This window comes from Condylostylus longicornis, unplaced genomic scaffold, assembly GCF_029603195.1.
Source record: "Condylostylus longicornis isolate FDR11 unplaced genomic scaffold, ASM2960319v2 ptg000196l, whole genome shotgun sequence".
Lineage (NCBI taxonomy): Eukaryota > Metazoa > Arthropoda > Insecta > Diptera > Dolichopodidae > Condylostylus > Condylostylus longicornis.
The window spans coordinates 89,771-112,385 of NW_026578164.1; the positions used below are offsets into that span (position 1 = coordinate 89,771).

The 22,615-nt window shown below is 31.2% G+C and overlaps 2 protein-coding genes across 2 annotated transcripts; one reads left to right on the plus strand and one right to left on the minus strand.

Moving 5' to 3' along the window:
• Positions 1-9,066: 9,066 nt before the first annotated feature.
• LOC129616405 (uncharacterized) lies at positions 9,067-10,018 on the plus strand. Its single transcript, XM_055532028.1, has 2 exons — positions 9,067-9,377; positions 9,553-10,018. Exons 1-2 carry the CDS (start codon positions 9,067-9,069, stop codon positions 10,016-10,018), a joined length of 777 nt encoding a protein of 258 aa, XP_055388003.1.
• A 7,532-nt stretch (positions 10,019-17,550) lies between these two features.
• On the minus strand, positions 17,551-22,369 carry LOC129616406 (uncharacterized). The gene is made up of 5 exons (XM_055532030.1): positions 22,186-22,369; positions 21,021-21,410; positions 19,096-19,992; positions 17,995-19,002; positions 17,551-17,933 (listed from the first exon to the last, which is right to left on the minus strand). Exons 1-5 carry the CDS (start codon positions 22,367-22,369, stop codon positions 17,551-17,553), a joined length of 2,862 nt encoding a protein of 953 aa, XP_055388005.1.
• Between the last annotated feature and the right edge of the window lie 246 nt (positions 22,370-22,615).

Below are 22,615 nucleotides of genomic sequence, written 5' to 3' on the forward strand. Positions count from 1 at the left end.
ACAACATATCTGATTTAAAGATTTATTCCGCGATAGAAGCCCGTATTGTTCATTACATAATTCGATTTATGTCTTTATTTGACAACTAGTCGTGTGTGCTTGCATTGCAAGCCTTGCAAGTATTATGTCTGTAGTTTCGAAATTGTATTCAATTCTGTGTGTGAGATATTTTAAGTTTACTTTTTTCTTCCAAAACACATCCGTAATATATACATACATATATAGATATGTTTTTTTCTAATAAATAACAAGATAAAACTTAAAATAAGAAAAGTTGTTCAAAATAATTACGAAAAAGTACATAATTAAACAAAAATTTAGTTTCTTTGAGATCTAATATCTTTTGACTAATTTATTTTAGAACCTCGCTTTGAGTTATGTCGCATAAAATCGTAAAATACCTTTGACAATAAGCACTTTAAGCGATCAATTACTGTTTACGCATAATATAATTCGCTACTAAACTCCATGCACGTATGCATTTGGATTTTATAATATATGCGTGAATAAAGCTCGTGAATGTATAATCAGTTAACACTAATACTAACGTACATATATAGGGTAAAACGTATAGGATACGATTTCTTTTGCAAAAAGTCTCAAGTTCGAACCCTTTAAAATGCGATTTGTCAGATGAACATTTTTTTATTGAAAATTTAATTTTTTTGTCTTTATTTAAACTGAAATTAAAAAAGCTTTACCCTTAAAAATCATAACTAAATGCATACCTACATACTTTTTATAAAACAATGTAGATTGTATTAACTTTGACAATTTTCTTCTATTTTTACCGACCGTATTGTGTAAACAATAGGTAGGTTATGTGATGGCAACAAATTTTGCGTATCGAGCGGTGGGAATGCACTTCTCCATAGTAGGGAAGTGTAAATAAACTATTTTTAGCAACCTGTCGGTCCGTCGGTCTGTCGGTCTCTCGGTCTGTCGGTTTGTCGGTCTGTCGGTCTGTGTGTGCACGCGTGTATCTCGAGTTCGGCTGAACCGATTTTGATGAAATTTTATATGTAAGTTTATTTCCACCGTGGCACGGATTAATCAACTTTTGGTATATATCAGGCCTCGGGAATTGCAACCGATTTACTTGAAGTTTTATATATATGCTCAGCTCGACCGTCCGCGAAACGTATTAGCTTCTGGAAAAAACCAGGCGTCAGCAACTAGAACCATTAGTACGGGCCAAATATACATTTTTGCGTATATAAAGGGAAATAACCAACCGATTTCATTGAAATTTAATATTTAAATTCTTCGTATTAAAACAATGATCATATAAATTTTTTGGAAAGATAAGGGCGCGAAAACTGATCTGCGGGCCGATTTTACATTTTTCATTTTACATGGAATTTCTTAAAATTTGATATTTGAGTTCTGGTTGTTAACGAAACTAATTGGCGAGCATTTCAGTGAATTCGAGTAGCACAAAGCGAAACTCTACTACTAGCGAAATTTACATTTTTCTAAGTATGTTAACTATAAGCTTACTAATGTCCTAAAAATTGGAAAGAAGTATTTAACAGACATTTTGGTTATATTCTGTAACATTACAGAATTTAACAAACATTATGGTGGCTCTACCGCTGTTTATGTTAACATTCTCAAATGAAGAGGAGATGAAAAAAATTTATGAAATCGATTACATAAACAGGATGAAAGTTAGGACAGAGTCACTTCGAAAGGATAGGACCATTTCGCAGTGTAAAAGGTGTCAAAGGTATGGCAATACACAAAAATTTTGCCAGAGAGAACCGAATTGTGTTAAATGTGCAGGCAGGCACTTAACATCAGATTGTAGTAAGCCAAAGAGTACTGCAGCAAAGTGTTCAAATTGCTTGGACAACAACAACTTGAAGAATTCTGAACGGCCACCGAGGCAATTTGCTTCGGTGCATTGCGATCTGCACCAGATGCAAACCGAGGTAATGCAAATCACGACGATTCAGATCACTTCGACTAAGCAAAAATTTAGAGTGGCTGCATTATATTGTCACCTCAGATTTAAAATGACGGCAGAAATGTTTCAAAACATTCTGCCAGACCTAGGCGATAGATTTATATTAGGGGGTGACTTTAACGCCAAGCACACTGATTGGGGTTCAAGGCATACTTCAACTAGAGGAAGAGAACTTAGGACAGCAATTGGCGGCACGGGGTGCCTTTTTCACTCTACTGCGAAGTCAACGTATTGGCCAACCGATGTTAATAAGTGTCCAGATTTAATAGATTTCTTCATAAAAAAACGGATTGCGAAAAATTTCATCGAGGTACATGATAGCTATGATCTTGACTCCGATCATTCGGTGGTTACTCTCGAACTTAAGGAAAATATAGTCATGAAAAGAGCGAAACCTGCGCTGGCAAATGGAACTACAGATTGGTCAAGATTTCGCTTAGAGATTGAACGACAAGTAGATCTAAGGAAAAGAATAAGAACGACCCAGCACATAGATGAGGAGGCCGAAAACTTTACTAAAATTATTCAAAATGCGGCTTGGAGTAGTTCCAAAATTAGTGCTATTAGAAGGGGTGGCATTAACTATCCCCAACATATACTAGCAAAAGTAAGACGAAGCAGGCGGGCGAGAAAGAGATGGCAGCAAACGCGTGATCCTACTGATAAAACCAAATATAATCGTGAATCGCAGCAACTAACACGCTGTATAAAAAAACACAAAGAAGATTCGATTGCTAATTATGTTCAAAATTTGACGGCGTGTGAGAAAACCAATTACTCACTGTGGAGGACAACAAAGAAAATGAGGCAGCCTATAAAACATCTCGCTCCTATCAAAAACAAAGATGGAACGTGGGCAAAAACTGACAAGGGCAAGGCAAATGCGTTTGCGGATCATTTGGCCGATATATTCTGCCCGCATGACAGCCAGGGCGCGGATGATAATGAGGAATATACTTTTGTTGGGGATAGCGTGACTATTCAAATTGTTAAGGAAAGAGAGGTTATAGAAGAAATCAGGACTCTTAAACGTAAAAAGGCCCCAGGATTTGACCTAATAACGGCTGATATTTTGAAAGAATTACCCAAAAGGGGTATAACGATGCTTACGCGCCTAGAAAATGCGTGTATAAGGTTCAATTACGTGCCTGAAATTTGGAAAGTTGCAGAGATAATCATGCTGCACAAACCTAGCAAACCTATAGACAGGGCGACTTCTTATAGACCAATCTCATTGTTGCCGATGATTTCAAAACTGCTAGAGAAACTTTTATTGAGAAGACTTCAGCCTATAAAAGCAAAAGTTGAATTCCGAATCATCAATTTGGTTTTCTCCGGAACCACTCAACCATAGATCAGATTCATAGAATAACTGACCTAATAAAAAATTCACTGGAAGAAAAAACAATATGTTCTATCATATTTTTGGACGTAGCCCAGGCCTTCGATAAGGTTTGGCATTGTGGATTAATAAAAAAACTTAGGCGATTACTACCAAGGCAGTATGTTGACCTGCTCGAATCTTACCTGACTAACAGGGTATTTCGAGTAAAACAGGAAGAGAAGTACTCTTCGCTTAGGGATATCAGGTCGGGGGTACCACAGGGGAGTATATTGGGCCCGATATTATACTTGCTATACACGTGTGATATTCCTGAATTGGAAGGAGTGACAACAGCTGCATTTGCTGACGATACAGCAGTTATCGCAATAGGACTAAATGAAAATGAATCTACACAAAAATTGCAAAGGGCCAGTGATGAGATCTCAAAATGGACTAGAAAGATTTATTTTCGGTTCGAATAAGTGGCGTCTTGATTCCGTCCGCAAACACAGCGAAGTATTTGGGAATGACGTTGGACGCGAAGCTCAGATGGAAGGAGCGCATAAAGAAAAAGAGATCTCAACTAGAGGAGGAATACAGAAAGTTTGAATGGCTTTTGGAGAGGCGTTCCAAATTGACAATATTCAACAAAGTTTTGATATATAATCAAATATTTAAGCCTGTTTGGGCTTACGGTATTCAGTTATGGGGCTGCGCGACGCAGACTCATATCCAATCTATACAAAGATTTCAAAATAGAGTATTACGGGACATTGTAAACGCCCCCTGGTATGTCCGTAATGCCGATATACACAGGGATCTCACGATCCTAAGTGTCACAGACGAAATTAAAAAGCAAGCAGCCAATCATAAAATGCGTTTGTCCAATCATGTCAATATCGAGGCGGCTCGATTGGTTGACAATCAAAACTTTGTTAAGAGACTTAAACGTACGAGACCTCACGAGTTAGTTTAGAGTTTTTTATCTGGAACAATGAGTACTTAGTACGCTATTGTGCCAGATCAAAAGCTTGTAAATAATCAAAAAGGTTAGAGCAAAATTAATGGTTAGTCGTTTTCGACTAGTTTTATAGTTTATTTTGAGGAGGGTGTTTTTTAGTGGATTAAAGTTCCACACTACTGCTTTTCGTCTGGCAGTGTCTTTCGAGATTTTTCACCCTTCCTCTCGGTAAAAAAAAAAAAAAAAACAAAATATTTAGTAACACTTTCACTTAACTACACAATTCACATTACGGTCGATTATGTGCTGACCACATCAGATTTTTTTTTCTTTGTTTTTTTTTTATCGAAGGAAGGAGGAAAGCATGAATGCTACTATCATGCCATAGTTAGTTATGTGTTTTAACATAAAAACATCAAATTTTCTTTAATATAGATTGAAAGAGATTCAACGCTCCCCGATTTGGTGAAGCGCATTTTGCGCTAAATCAGAAGGCAAAGTCCTCTTTAGCCTCTGGGAGAATCCCGAATAACAAGGAGCCGAGAGGTCTCTACGTTGACATGTGCTCCAGACGAGCTCTATGTCCCACCGCCCTTTTATTAATTTCGTCAACTACACATGGAATCTCTAGAACTCTGTGCAAATCTCCATTTCGTACATACCAAGAGACATCCACCATATTCCGCAAAACCCTATTCTGAAACGTCTGCATTCACTGGACATGTATTTGTTTGGCACATCCCCACAACTGGATACAATACAACCAAACTGGTTTAATCATTTGGTTATATAGCAGGATCTTATTCTGTATCGGGAACCTTGGCTTGCGACCTAGGAGCCAACACATTTTTTCATATTTTAATTCTAATTCTACCTTTTTCTTTTTAACATGTTCCTTCCATTTTAGCTTAACATCCAGTGTCATTTCTAGATATTTTGCCGCATTTTCCTGCGTAAAATTTACCCCATTTTACACTGACAAATTTTAAATGTAATTATCAAATGAATTCTCTTTGATTTTTCTTTTTAGATTCTGAGTGAGTCGATTGAGTGCAGCTTTATCTGCTGGATCTCTTGAATTTCGCCATCTGCGTCTAGCTCTTCTCTTTTCGCTTATCATATTTAGTATTTCTCTTGGGTAAGTCATACCCACGGATTTATACTCATATTATTTTGTACAATTCCAGGCTTTGTATGATTTTATTAAAATTCTCCACCGCAGAATCCAAATCACCTTGGGTTCGTACTTTGATTCATAAGTTCATTTTATTCTCTATCTCTTCTTTAAAACTAGTCCAGTTAGTGGATTTATTAATCAACATGGGCTTATTTTGTTTCTTGGTAACTGTCTCAGCTAAGTTTAATATAACTGCAGAATGATCCGAATCCAAATAATAGTTATCGTCTAAACTAATGAAATTTGGCGAGATTTTCTTGACAATAAAGAAGTCTAGCAGATCTGGTATCCTCTCTTTATCACTTAGCCAATACGTCGGTCTACCAGTGGATTGGTCTCTTTAATAGCTTTTCTTAACTCTCTACCTCTTGCTGAGGTCAATCTATAACCCAAATCAATATGTTTAGCATTAAAGTCCCCTCCCAGAATTAACATTTCTTTAAGGAGATTCAGGAGATGTTTTAATGAACCACTTTTTATAACTCTTCCCGGAGGACAGTAAAGTACATCGAAATTTTGTTTATAAGACTCTATTCCTACAGCAACAAATTGGCTATCGTCTCTTTCTACTTTACTTATTTCATTATGTTTTATATTATTCCTTATTAAAATAGCGCAGCCATCTTTTGATTCGTTATTAGGATGCGCCGCTTTGTATTCTATGTAGCCATTTATTTTTATATCTGTTTGCTGTTTAAATGTGCCCTGTCACTAAAAATATATTTACTTTTTGGGTCATTAGAAATATTTCTAACATACGCTTTTTATTAAGAACGCCATTTTTCTGAAATACTCTATGTGATCTTTCTTGTGGTATAAAAATATGCTTGTTATAAAAATTAAGAACATTAAAATAAAAAATGTATTTGAATAAATTATTATGTCGTTTTTATTTTTTTCAAATTTAATTTTTTCAATCTTTTCGTTATTTTCCATTTGGTTTACATGAATTGATTCCAAATTAATAGCAAGCTTTACACTTTCTAATTTAGGTATACAATATTTTGTTAATAATTAGGTATTACAATATTTTATTTGAATTCAATCATCTTATTTGAAAATTTTTGTTATTAGTCTCAATAATACAAATTTAAAAAATATTATACAATTTTATTTAAAATATAATTTAGCTGGAAGCCTCTAGTGCGAATCGCACTAATTTCAAATATTTCTGAAAATAGTAAAACAAAATTAATATTTCTGAAAACAGTAAAACAAAATTAACACGTTGAGCTGCATGACTATTAAAAGTAGTTACATTGAGTTCCATCGTATAACCCGTAACTAACATAACATGTTAGTTATATCATTTGCAAGCATTATGTTGATTTACATAAAACAAAAAAAATTTGATATGATCAACACATAACGGACCGCAAGGTATTATATGAAGTTTAGCTAAAATTTTGCATGAGACTACGAAAATGTCTTTTAAATACTTCTCATAAATTTTATAGAGGCTAGCACGGTTTTAGTTAACATACCTGGAAAAATATAAGTTTAGATATTACCAGAGGATCATTTTAGGCTTACCATTTGGTCCCTGAAAAAATCGTCAGTTATTTTTGGTACCAAACGGAATTCAAACGTTTAATTTTAAGAAATTTCATCAATTAGCTCCATAGATATGATAACAAATCCCCTGGTTCTGTTTCCGAGCCCTGATATTTCCAAAAAATTTGTAACTTGATGGTGTTAACGCCCCGAATGTAAACATTAAATTTCACGGAAATTGGGTGATTTTTTTTCTTTATATGCGCAAAAATGTAATTCTGGCCCGTATTTTTATACCATGTATTTCGTGAAGGGTATATTAACTCTGGTATGTAGTTTGTAACTACTTGTTGAAGGAGTCATCTGCGGTATGGATATGTATATATATTCTTGCTCAGCGTAAAATTCTGCGTTGATTTAGAAATGTTCGTCCGTCCGATCGCACGATAACTCAAAAACGAATAATGCAATCGACACCAAACGTTTACAAGTTGTTTCTTTTGGGGCAAGGATGAACCATTTTGTAATTGGACTAATTCGGGTTCCGGTAGCTGCCATACAACTCAAAAAGTTTAATAAAAAATTTTGTATACATGTGTCCAATTATATTCTACATATGTTTTAAAATTTTTAATGGGATAACTGCGCTGGTTTGGGTGACTGCTATACAATTGCAAAAGGAAATTTTTTATATTCGGCAAAATAATAAAGTCGGATTCATGAAACTTGGCAGTCATGTGTCCAATCATAGGTCAGATATATTTCTGAAGTTTTAGTGGAATTGCCTGACAGATTCGGGTACCTGTCATACAACTCCAGAAGCTAATTTTAAATATTTGGAAAAATAATAAGGTCAGATTCATGAAACTTGGCAGTTTTGTGTCCAGTTATAGATAAGATATATTTTTGAAGTTTTGGTTGAATTGTTTGATAGGTTCGAGTAGCTCCCATACAAGTCCAAAAGCTTATTTTATATATTTGGAAAAATAATAAAGTCATATTCATGAAATTTGGCAGTTGTGTGTCCAGTTATAGGTCAGACATATCAGTGAAGTTTCTATAGAATGGTTTCACAGGTTTGAGTATTTGCTATACAAGAACGAAATATGCAGGGTATAATTTAATTGGTTTATATCGATTTTACTTGTTTTTTGTTTTATTTACTTTATATTTCCATTATGTCTGATGTGTCGATCACCACGACATATGTACACATTTATATATACATTAGTAGTATAATAGTACTTCTCCTATTGATTTCATATATAAAAATAACGTGAGTGAATGAAAGGCTATTTTCCCGGTAGCACTTCTACGAACAATCCAATATACAAAAAAAAAAGCTCGAGCTATTAAAAACAAAAACAATAAAATAAAAAATAAAAATTATCAGCAATGCATTTAGTGAGAATTAAAAAAAGAGAGAAACTGCGAAAAAAACAACAAAATAAATTACAATGCAAGTTTGCATGCATTGAAATGTCGATCAGAAAGCATAATAAGAGAGATATCGCGAAAATAAAAACATCAATACAAATTCAAATAAAATAGCAATATGAATAGCAATGGAATGTCAGCAAAGTTTCGATGCTGATAATGTATAATTTTTAAAAAAACAAAAATATGCATCGCAATGTAATATGCACAAAACCACGTTGTTGTTGATGAACAAGCTGAAACAAGAAAGCTTTTGTAACAAAAATCAAATTGTAAAAAAAGAATCACAAAATGAACAGAAAAAAACCTGAATAAAAAATGTAGTATTTAAAAGTAAGTTAGATTAGTTATGATTTTTTAAAATTAAACTGAAAGTGTACCTATATTAAGAAAACGTAAATTATGAAAATATTTAAAGCAAAAACTTCTTTTCAATGTAATTCTTGCATTAAGATATAAGAGATATTTTTTTTATTTTGCAGGCGGTAAGAGGTAGTCGATACCGTTAGCCTTTAACGTTTATAAAAAAAAGATGATAATATCTGCATGCATTATGTTTATTTTAAAATTTAATACAAGATTATGAAAATCAAAAACTTTGAAAATTGTTTGAACTAAAATACCGTACCTATATAAGAAGTTAATTTTATGACACAAGTTCTTTTTTATATAAAGCATTGAAACCTAAAAGTTGATTTTTTAAAATGAGTAATGTTAATTCCAAAATACATAATATATATTATGATAAAAATAAAGAAAATCTTTATGGTTCAATTAATAAACTTCACAAAGCTTTAAAAAATGAAAAAATATCTCAGAAAAAAATTGAAGCTTGGTTAAGAAGTCAGCCAGCATATACCTTGCATTATCCAGTAAAAACAAAGTTTCCTAGAAATCATTACCTAGTGCAAAAAATTGATCAGTTGTGGGAAATAGATTTATGTGATTTAAAAATGTTTAAAAAGTATAATGATGGTTACACGTTTTTGTTAACAGTAATTGATGTGTTTTCCAAGTTTGTTTGGGTAGTGCCTTTAAAACAAAAAAAAAGGAACTGAAGTTACAAAAGCTTTTAGTAAAATTATATCAGGAAGTCAAAGAAAACCAGAAACGGTTCAATCAGATGAGGGTAGAGAATTTAAAAATATAAACTTTAAAAGTTTTTTAAAACATAATAATATTAATCAAAGATTTCCAACAATTGCATCAACAAATAAAGCTGCAGTAATTGAAAGATTCAATCGAACGCTAAAAGAAAAGATGTTCAAGTTCTTCACGGAAAGTTCAAGTAAAAGATACATTGATATTTTACCACAACTGGTTAAAAGTTACAATGTTTCTGTACACAGTACTACAAAATTTCGTCCTGCAGAAGTTCAACCAAAACACACTACAGAAATTTATAACAATTTTAAAAAACGTTTTAAAAAAGACCCTAAACTATTCGTTGATATTTTCGTTGGAGATTTGGTGCGCGTACGTAGAAAAAAAGCAACTTTTGAGCACGGATATACAGAAAAATGGACAAAGGAAATTTTTATAGTAGATAAAGTTATAAATAGAGAGCCTTATCCATTATTTGTATTGCACGATTTGAAGGGTAAAGAAATAAACGGAAGATTTTATTATCAAGAGTTGCAAAAAGTTTATGTTTAAATGATGATTCAGTTCCATCATCCGTTTACAATGATAATTGCTGGGCCATCTGGCTCAGGAAAAACAACATTTATTTGCAATTTAATCAATCAAATGAAGAGTTTAATTCAGCCTGAAATAGAACATATTATGTGGTGTAATCCAGAAAATAACGCATTGCCAAAAAACTTAAATTTCACGCAAATTGAGTATTTTAATGAAATTCCTGAAAATTTAAATAACGATAACAATATCCTAACATTACTTATTTTGGATGATTTAATGATTGATGCCTACACTATGAAAGTTTGTGAACTTTTTACTAAAGGATCTCATCATCGCAACTTATCAATTATGCTGGTATCGCAAAATGTTTTTCATCAGGCAAAATTCTGTAGAGATATATCGTTAAATGCAAAATACTTGGTGTTATTATAAATCCACGAGATAAATCGCAAATTTTACCTTTGGCACGGCAAATAGTACCAGAAAACATCAAACAATTTCAAAGAGTATATAATGAGACAACATCAGAGCCACATAGCTATATTATCTTAGACCTGACGCAAGGTATAAACGATTTATTTCGATTTAGAACTGATATTTTTGATAATAAAACAAAAAGTTGTGTGTGTTTTTGCACACTAGATCAGTTAAAAAATAAAACGTTATGTGAGAAATATGAAACGTTTGATAGCAAACCAGCATATACTGCATACACTAAAAAAGTCTAAAACAAAACTTCGAAATATTTTAATAAGAAATTGTGACTCTGAGGTGATTAAAACTTTGTGTGAAATTTCATTGAACATTCTTAATGGAAATATTAAACTTTCCAAAAATAAATTATCACGAATAAGAAAATATAAAAATCAACTTCGATATTTAGCTTGCCCAAAAAAATCTATAAACGCTAAGCGTAAACTTATCATACAAAAAGGGGGTTTCTTACCAATGTTAATCGGTACAGTTTTGTCGGGCTTACTGGGAAAACTTGTTTCGAAATATACAAAATGAACAACACATTACAACGCATGATTGTTATTCAACCAGACTTATACAATAAGCTAAAAGAAAATATCATAAACGATAATGAGCTCTCGGATATTGATAGAAATACAAAAGCAATTTTATTTAACAAAAAATTAAATGATAATCAAAAATGGTATTTATATCGTCAAAACTTGATGAAATTTAGTATGAAAAAACGAAAAGGTATGCAAAGAAAACCTGCTGAATCGATTAACAAGCAATATAGCATGCTAGAATCTAAAAGTACACAAACACGTCCAAAGCCCGAGCGAAAAAGCACAAGTGTTCAAACAGATCTAGTTGAAAAGAAAAATGTTGATGTACAGGCTAATTTATCTCCTCAAGAGGAATTTTTCGAATATGATCCTATTGAATATTGGAGTATAGTACCTTCAGATGAGGAAAAAGATGATGTTTTTGACGATGATATAAAAGACGAATCGCTATTACGAGACAGAGCACTATCAGTAGCTTCAGAGGGAGCACGACTAAAACCAAGGAAATCTATAAATGTAGCAAACGTGCGAATGTTTGAAACAGATTCAGGCGACATTATAAGTGTTCCTATTGATAGTCCAAAAAAACCTTTAAAACGAGTACTTCGATCATCCACAAGAGAAGGTGATAAACAATTACAATTAAATTTTCCTGTTCGAAAAAGAACAAAAGCAAAGTCTGCCTCTAGTGTATCTACGCAACAATGGACACGCTTCAAATAGAACCTAATGGGGAAGATTTTTATATAACGTTGTTGAGTGACGCATCAATTAAATATTATCCCGAAAATACTTTATCAAAATTTACAAATAAATTACCAAAACATTTGAATTTAGAGAAAAATAAGTGGAAAGTAGGAATTTGTGAACTTTTTATGAACAATTTTATTCCAAACATATTTGGAGAAGTTTACGCAAAGGCTGCTGTGATATTTATTGGAACAACGGAAAAAAACTCCATCGGTATTGGAAAAACCTATATTCCTTATAATGAAAACGAATTGCGATGCGATTGGAAAACGCTTTTATTACCCACACTGTTTCAAAATATTTCTCCAAATCCGGGATACACAAGAAAAGAAGTGGAACAACAATTAATATGGGAAATCTATAATTTCATTTCAAATGATGCTAATTATGTTTTGGATAACAAATTTAAGATAGATACTACACATACAGAATATCCTATTGAATATTGGAGTATAGTACCTTCAGATGAGGAAAAAGATGATGTTTTTGACGATGATATAAAAGACGAATCGCTATTACGAGACAGAGCACTATCAGTAGCTTCAGAGGGAGCACGACTAAAACCAAGGAAATCTATAAATGTAGCAAACGTGCGAATGTTTGAAACAGATTCAGGCGACATTATAAGTGTTCCTATTGATAGTCCAAAAAAACCTTTAAAACGAGTACTTCGATCATCCACAAGAGAAGGTGATAAACAATTACAATTAAATTTTCCTGTTCGAAAAAGAACAAAAGCAAAGTCTGCCTCTAGTGTATCTACGCAACAATGGACACGCTTCAAATAGAACCTAATGGGGAAGATTTTTATATAACGTTGTTGAGTGACGCATCAATTAAATATTATCCCGAAAATACTTTATCAAAATTTACAAATAAATTACCAAAACATTTGAATTTAGAGAAAAATAAGTGGAAAGTAGGAATTTGTGAACTTTTTATGAACAATTTTATTCCAAACATATTTGGAGAAGTTTACGCAAAGGCTGCTGTGATATTTATTGGAACAACGGAAAAAAACTCCATCGGTATTGGAAAAACCTATATTCCTTATAATGAAAACGAATTGCGATGCGATTGGAAAACGCTTTTATTACCCACACTGTTTCAAAATATTTCTCCAAATCCGGGATACACAAGAAAAGAAGTGGAACAACAATTAATATGGGAAATCTATAATTTCATTTCAAATGATGCTAATTATGTTTTGGATAACAAATTTAAGATAGATACTACACATACAGAATACATAAAATTATGCATTGAAAGGCCTTCGGCTGAAATACGAATTCTTGTTGGCACTGGGTATACAGTAAAATTTTTATTGAAAACATGTCTTCAACAAGTACTTGCTGTACAAAAAGAACTTAAAAAATATAAATCAAAATTTATTGAAGCATATCAAAATATAACAAATATGTTAGTAACCTCTCCAGAAACTAAAACTGATATGGTGTTTGTTTATACGGATATAATAGAACCGCAATATATTGGTGATACAATGGCAAGATGTATGAGAACTATTAATACAACAAATCCATTTACAGATTTCGTAACACAATTTGACCAAGTTCAGTATTGTAATATTGAAAAAGACAGTTTTGAAAGCATTTCAATTTTGCTATGTGACAAATACGGATATAATTTAAATTTTTCTAGAAGCAACATGCCCACCAAAATTGTATTACACTTCAAAAGATATAAATAAGTCAACAAGCTCATGTTATTTATTCTTATATGATGAACCGTTCATATTACAAGTATTATTTAGTACAAAGTGGTAGGGGTACTGACGACATTGGACCTTTAGTTCACTCAAGTGTGCAATATCAAAGAGGACGAGGACTTGGAAGTTTCTTTGGAGGATTGTTTAAATATTTAAAACCAGTTATATCATCCGGTTTGAATTTAGTGAAAAAAGAATCTTTAGACACCGGCATTAATGCATTATCTGATATTATTTCCGGAGCAAATCCAAAAGAAGTATTGCAAGATAGAGGGAAAGAAGCATTAAAAAATATAAGACGTCGAGCTGTAAACAAACTAAATGAAATGTATGGCAGCGGTATAAGAAGAAGAAGAGCTATAAAAAGAACTCACTCAACTACATTAACTCATTCAAATCAAAAGAAACGCAAAGCTAAGAGTAAACAAAGGAAAAAAATTCAAAAACGAGAAAAACGAGATATATTTAATTAAAATATAAAATGAACGAATGTATGAAATCAGAACTAGATTTATTTACAAGTCCACCAATACAAGCAAGCATTCTAAAATCTGAAGAGGTTTCATACAATCCTATTGCTTCTCTGGATAGTCCCTCAACAATAGAATTCGTTTCATTAGGTCATGGTGACACATACAGGGATTTGTCTTCAACATATCTAAAACTTAAAGTTCAAATTTTAAAAAAAGATGGAACACCGTGGCATGATGATAAGGGTGCAGATGGAAAAATCCTTCAACAACCCAGTGTAGTGAATAATCTATTACATTCTATAATTAAGCAGTGCAATGTACAACTCAATGGTAAAAATATCACTCCGTCAGATGGAAATTACCATTATAGAGCTTATATTGAATCATTGTTAAATTATGGAACTGATGCTGCAACAACTCATTTGGAATGCGCTGGATGGATTTTAGATAAACCGAATATAGCTAGATCTGACAATAATGGTTCAAAGGAACGTCAAAAACTATATCATAACAGTAATATTGTTGAACTCATGGGAAAACTCCATGTCGATATGTTTAATCAACCTACGCTTCTAATAAACAATGTTGATATTCGAATTCTATTCACATTAGAAAAACCAGATTTTTTCTTATTTGCGGACGACTCGGATGAATCGCAACTAAAAATTGTAGAAGCCAATTTATTTATGAGACATGTAACTATAAATCCTAGCGTATTACTAGCCCATAATGCAGTTTTGGAAAAAGCAAATGCTAAATATCATTATAAAAGAGTAGAAGTCAAAAATTTCACAATTCCAAGCAACAGCTCATCGATTTCACTAGACAATGTTTTCATTGGTCAATTACCAAACACAATTATCTTTTGCATGACCGAAAATTCGGGGTATTCCGGGAAACGATCAAAAAATCCCTACAATTTTAAGCATTTTGATATTTCACAATTCATGCTTTATGTTAATGGTGTTCAAGTACCAAATGCAGCAATAGAAACAAGTTTTTCTGACGATAATAACTGCAGCACAAGAGCTTACCATACATTATTCTCTGGAACAGGAATTTATCATAACGACAGAGGTCATCAAATAACGAAATCTATGTTTACAAATGGTTTCTTTTTATTGGCTTTTGATTTAACCCCAGATGCATCAGGTAATGAAGTATGTCAAGGTTTACTTAATCAAGGAACTGTACGAATTGAGGCAAGATTATCGAAACCAACTTCATCAACACTTACAGCTCTAGTTTATGGGGAATTTGATGCGAACGTACAAATAGATAAAAATCGGAACGTGTATGCAAATCTATAAAAAGCTCAACATTTACTTATTATGAAACAATCAAGTATTATACTCTCCATAGCAAACATGTCTAAACAAGCTTATGCACTCATTGATTTAACATTTTGTTCCGATGATAAAGATTTTGTCTTTGTTAAAAATGTTACGCTAGTAGGAATAAAAGAAAATTGTAAAGTATTCGCTAAAGAAATACAATACAAATTTCCCACAAAAGCCCTTAAACCAAGTGCTACTGAAGGCTATAAATTTGGAAACATATATAATAACCAAGCAGATAAGGAACTTGTCGCATTAATGGAAAAATTTGATATTATTTTAACGAATGGCCGTATTAACAAGGATTTTCTAAAACACTATTTAAAAGGAAACACAAAAATTTATGATTTTACTTCTTTTGGAGAAGACAACTAAATAACTCTTATGGATTCTCTTCAAATTAAAAATGTATTGTCATGCAATCAGCAAACAAAAAAGTTTTTTAAAGGAGTTTTTCCTCTTGATAAGCTTCCTAAACATGTTCAAAAACCCGCAATTATAGTAGTAAATACAGATGTTCATACTAAGCCAGGTAAACATTGGGTATGTATCTTTATACCCACAAATGGTTTTGTCGAGTATTTTGATTCGTATGGTCAAGCACCTTCCTATAAAGAACTACAACATTTTCTAAAAAGAATTTTAAAGAATTCATATACTGTCTGGAATTACAAAAGATTACAAGGCGACTTTTCAGAAGTTTGTGGACAATATTGCTGCGTATATTTGTGGTACAGATGTAAAGGTTATAGCATGTCAACGTTTTTAGATATATTCAATAGCAACAATCTCAACTTTAATGACAAAACGGTTGTGAAATTGTTTTCAAAAATTTTCGGACGTCAAAGGCAAACAAAGAACTATTTACAAATATGCCAGAAACCGATTTCACAACAGCACTAAAGTTTTACGTCAAGAGTATAAATACAAAGCTCTGTGCTTGGAAATAATTATTCAGTTTTAGCGCTTCTGATTCTACAATGCCGTTAAAAAGAAAAACATCTCCATCAAAAATGTCAAGAAAAAAAGAAAAGAAAATATTACCGGAAAAAGAAAATTTTTTACTTTCTTACATATATTTTCTAAACACGAAACAAACATGTAAGATAGTTATTGGATTCGACTGCGACACTTTCCAGTCAAAAATAATATTTCATCGAAATGGCAAAAGATCTGTCCATGTCCTCTATGATGATTGGCATTCATTTTACAAAAAAGCCAAAATGTTGGAATCTGCTCGGATCACTAACGAAAATCAGCAACAAAGTGAACCTTTTTGCAACATTTTGGAATTCAATCAACAAGATAAAATTACTTTTGATATTCGACAAGAAGAGTATTGGAAATTGAACGAAATGTTGGATTTCATACAAGCTGTAATGTCATACAATAACAATGCTAGTGATACTATTGCAGAATACATTCATAAATACTTTACAAAATGTAAAGAAAAAGGAGTTATTAAACTATCACAGGAAGATTTTTACATACCAATGCAGTTTTCATCTTATCAATGTAATTATAGCAGACTATTCTATGAGGTGCCAATCTTTATGGCAGAACAAATATTTTGTTACTTATATAATTTGGATTTATGTAATGATTCCATAACATGTAATATTAATATAATACCAAAATAAAAAAACATTTTTTTAAATCAAATTACATTTGTTTTTATTAAATACATTAAGATATTTACGCAATTTTTTACAGCACAACGTTTTTTATGAGTGTCAGATTTCAAATGAATTACACAGAATGATTCATAATTTTTTAATTTATCTAAAGGTGGTATTTCATCATCCAAATTAATAACCTGGGGTAGCAAATATTTTTCCAAAAACGTTTTCTTTTGAACTCCTTTTACATAAACTTTATCGTAAGACGAAAAACTTCCCATGATTGTAGAAATTTCACTGTAATTAATATTACCGTCAATCCAATTCAAACCGTTGACATGTCTTAGGTTGTATGCGTTTTGCCCCCTTGCTACTGAATCTAGTTTTTCCTGACGATACGGAGGTTTAAAGTGGTATAATTTTGAGATAATTGAGTTGGTATCAATCGTTGCCATTTCTTTTAGGGAAAGTTCATTATTACTTCCGACTATAAATTGTAGATCTGCTATTAATACATTTTGTGCCATGTTTCTTCGGTACATGTAAAAATAAAAATGAAGTTTTATTATTTTAAACTCACGAATTTATATACAAAATTTTTATGTGTACCTACCTTTTTTTTAACTGTTTAAGAAACCATAAGGAATTGTTTCAAAATTATCACGGCAAGCACGTTTCGTAAATGTAAAGCCAAATTTTTTCTTTTCATCTTCTGAAGTAACGTGAAAATGTTTCTTACGCTTAATTTTGTTTGGTGTTACGAAATACAAATTATTGCTTCCAAAAGGATCGGTAACTATTTGTTTCATGTGCTCAAAATTTAGTGATGTTCCATTTTTATTACTTGTTATTCCTTTACATTTAACAACTTCTCCGTATTTGTCAGTGTCCGGGTTATAATAACGATATGAATAACTTTTGGGTCCTGTTGATACAAATTCTGTGCCGTAAACATTCTTTCCGTATGATGTAAATTCGTTAGTTAAATCTCCAATTAAAGTACCTGTAACAATTAAAAAATTGTTAGTAATCGCGCAAAAATGTATTTGTAGACATTTGACAACCTGTCTTTAAGTCATACTCATTATCAGTATGCTGAACAAAAATCATAGAATCCGTATCGCAATACAAAAGATTTTTTCCAATTTTGGTTATTTCATTATACAATAAGCATCGAGCATGCGCTGTCGTAAAGGCTCCAACTATTAAACATTGATTTTTGAGAACGGGATTCAATTCAGGATAATTGTATTTCCAGTTGATCCACACCTGGTGCTCGCTGGCAGTAAATATGTCCGATACTGATATACCGCTTGAATGTATTAAATTATGAAATTGTGTGATGGTTTGTACAACAGTTGTTGAATGACGGTCATTTCGTTGTATTAGTTTTCCCCAAAATGAATTTAATTTTAGTTTCGCCAGATTTCGCAGTGAAGGATTGAGAGCAATTTTTGATTTATCTAACATCACACCTTCATTTTCAAAAAAATCCTTTATGTATGCGTCTTGTTCAGATTTAGTTTGTATACCAGTTGGATAACCAGAACCCTCAGTCTTGTATTTTATAAAAAAATTCATGTAGTCAGTAAAAAGTCCACCTGTTTTAGATATTGAATCATAAGTTTCGCAATCATAATGCCAAATTTCATGTATTTCTATTATTGTGTACCCGTATTTCACACTTAATTTTAATTCCATATCCGTCCATGTGCCAAAAAGCATTCTTTCTTTATCGTTGTGAGTACATTTATACAACACATTTTCCATTTCCGCGCATGAGCGACATAAAACCATCAACATTTTGTTGTTAGCGCGGATTGGTAAGATTGGCAGCCATAAGTTTTGCGGTGGTAGAACCGCACATTTAATTAAACCGTCTATTTTACTGATATCATTTTCAAATTGTAAACATTCTTGAGAATTATAAATTTTAGGATGTAATATTGGATATTTACAATTTTTGTTTACATATGGGTAGAGGGAAGTGAAGTCATAGTAGCAAATTTTTTCATTTGCTTGGATTTTATAGTATAATTTAAATACTTCGGTGCGACCTCCAAAAATAGCACCTCGAGCATCAATTGAGTTAAGTAAAATCAAAGAAGTATTTTTTAAATCAATTTTTATTTTTGGATTGATTTCTAAAAATTGTTTAAATTTACATTCCCATTCACAGCACACATTATATCCACTTTGTTTTAAAACTGCTATTTTGCACATAGCATTTTCAAACCTAGCCTGCATTTTATACCCATGGACAACTAAATTTCTATCGAAGAAACAGTCTTCGCATCCATGGTAAAAGCATCCTAAAAATTCATAAACCGTATTTGTGTTTGGATTAAAGCCGTCTACTGTAAAGTTGCAATCTGGTAAATCATATTCATATTTAATTTTACCACAGCTAGCTTGATTTTTGAATTCAAGCCGCATTAGGCCAATTAAAGATTGATTTTTTTTTTTACTATAATTGTTAATGGGAGTTACACCTAAGGTGTTTTCTTTTAGAAAATGTTTTTGGTATGCAGTCAAACAAGCTTGTGCTAAAGTAAAGGTTTCAAAGAAAGGGTTAATATTCAATAATTGAAGGTAATCATTCATAAATTTTAAGCATCCCTGACGTAATACATTTACATCTTGGATGCAATATTTTATTAACTCTTCTCTGTAATTGTAAACATAATTTGATTTCTTCAAGTTGTTGTACCATAAATAAAATTTTTCTAGCTCATGTGAGTTAAAATTATTCAAAGCAAACATTTCAGTGCTTGGAATTTCTCCAACATAATTATAGTTTGCTTTCGTGTTAAATAAATAAGGATAATAACCTTTAACCTCATTTTTATCAAGACCAAAAGCTGAAGTAAATTTGGACAAAGGTATTGGTAAGAAATTAAGGGAATCTATAAAAATAATATTGTGGTTAAAAGTTACTTTCAAAATTTTATTTCCTCCCATAATCGGTACTGGCTTATTTCTTTGTAAAAGTTCACTTACAATAAATTGCCCATCATAACTTTTGAAATTATGTGCTATACAACAAATTTTTCTTGATTGATCTGTAGTAATTTTTAAGAGAAAATTTAGAAATTTTGTTATGCATGTTTCTTTAGCACAATTTTCAAAAATGTATGTCCGTTTTTTACATTTCATACATTCAAAATTACTTTCATTTTCCTTCCAACATAAATTGCAAACTAAGTGTGCAGCACATAAATTAGGTTCATGTAAAAATGCGGTTTTTTTTTTTGTTTCTTGTGTACATTCTAAATCGAAAAAAACTATAAAGAAATGTTTAGGAGGATTTTTTTTATATTTTTGTATGTAACACAAGTGATCTTTTTCAACAAATTTTCCACATGTTGAACAATATTTTTCATCGCAGATATGTTTTCGTTTTTGCAAATCAAAATATTTAAAACATTTTTGACAAATTTGTATTTGCGAACATACAGAAAAGTTTTTATAGGAATTTAATTTTTTGTGGTTTGCAAAACATATTTGACCTCTAAAACGACGGTTGCAATCCATACACTTTATAAAATTGTCATTTACAAAATCGCAAGGAGGATTTCTTAAGCAATATTTACATTCTAGTGGACAAATGTGGCTGTTGTCATACAATGTGAAACAAAATTTACATTCGTATTGTTTGCTAAAAAATTTACAAACATTTTTTATAGTTATAAAATGCTTCATATTTTCTAAATAAAACAAATTTATTCTTTTGAGGTTAGTATTGCGAAAAATAATTTTTCGTTGAAATCTTTTTTATTTTTGTATAAAAATATATTATAATTTTTTAAATATTTCTGAAATTTAAAAATATCCCCAATGTCGCACTCATTTTTTTTATTAATATCTACTTTGGCTTTATTACATAACATTTTTACTTTACAGTTTAGTATTTTCGAATTTTTTCTTAAATATTTTTTTTTGATTGTATCACTAACTTGATCAGCTAGAATCTTACCGACCCATATAGATCGCGGTAAACATGTATTATCATTAGTTTTCCCTTTATCAACAATACTTCTTCCTTTTTTTTCTAAAATTTCAGTATCTGATAAAAATGATATTTTAACACGCCCCTTTCCTGATGGTACTTGCACAATTGTAGCGGATATTTTTAATAAATCGGTAATCATGTAATTGGTATTTGATTGGGAAACCGATGAAAACAAATCTAAAATGGAATTGGAATCTAAAGTTTCAATTTTTCTAAAACTCAAACCGATGGGTTTTGTATTTTCCATGCTTGGAATAGCTATTTTGAGTCCAATTAAATCCTGTTTGTCACGACCTTGTGTTACAATCATAATTAATTTTTTGAAACACTTATTCAAGTGGTCAAACAAAGATTCCTTTTCATCGTCAAAGTCCTTAAATTTAAAAGTTATTTCCTTAGTTATTACACCAAATTTTTTATTGAACTTTTCTATTTGGTGTATAACGTTTACCAAATTTGAACCTTCTCCTTTTTGTATAATTTCGTTTTCCAAATTATTTTGAGTTTTTTCGTTTTCCAAATTATTTTGAGGAATGTTTTCCGCTTCAGAAATTGAATCAATGTTTTCCCCGACCTCTTCTTCCAAATGGTTGGACGCAGGCTGCTCAGCATTTCTGTTCCTTAGAATAAAATTGTTTGTGAAATCGGTCACAAACTCGGAAAATTTAATAAAAAATGTTTCTATTAAATTTATCTAAAATAAAAAAATATAATTAATACAGAAAATGTAAGTTTTTTAAAATTAATTTATTTACCGGATCCATTTTTTTAATTTGTCTGTTTTGTAATTTATTTTTTTCTAAAAAAAAAGCAAAATTTTAAACTAAGATATTTCAAAATTTGGCTTTTACTATTATATTTAAGAATTTGGTAATTGCAGGGAAAAGTGGAAAAAAAAATTTCACATCAATCTTATGTGCACTAAACATTATTTTATTTTTTGAAGTACTAGGTATATTATAACAAAATACTATTATACTTTATTTTTAATAAAGATTTTTAATATTAATAAACAATTCAATATATTTTTACAAAAATCACCTTTTGTGTACTGGAAATCCTTTTTTTCTGCGTGAAAATTAAATATAAATTTTTATTTTTATTTTCTTTTTTTATTCCTTCTTTTTTTAACTTTATTTTTTTATTTTTTCTTTATTTTTTTTATTTTTCTTATTTTTTTCTGTTTTTGTACTTTTTTTATATTTTGTTTTCTTTTTTACTTCGCTTTATTCATTTTTATCACTTATTTTTAGTTCGGAAAAAGCTTTCCATTCTTCTTCCGTAAAATCTTTAAAGTAATTTTTTCTTTCCTCATCCGTGTGAGGAAGCTGTTTTATATCATGATTGTTTCTTTTAAAACATTCATCTAACTCTTTCCAGGCTTGCAAAAGTATTTTTTTTTGCTCTGGAGTTAGTTCATCAAACATTTTTAAAAAAAAAAAAGCACAAATAATTTGTTTCACAAATTTTATTTCTTTAAAACTTCAGTAATAATTTGAAATAAAATAATAATTTAAAAATTACTGAACACTTTTTTAACAAGACCGTTCAAGCAACTTTTTTCGAAAAAGTAACGTTTAATCAACTTTTTTAATTAGAATACCGTTCAGCCAGACTCAGCTGAACTTTAAACTTAGGTTGTCTTTTGTAGTATTCTACCAAAATTAGTTGAC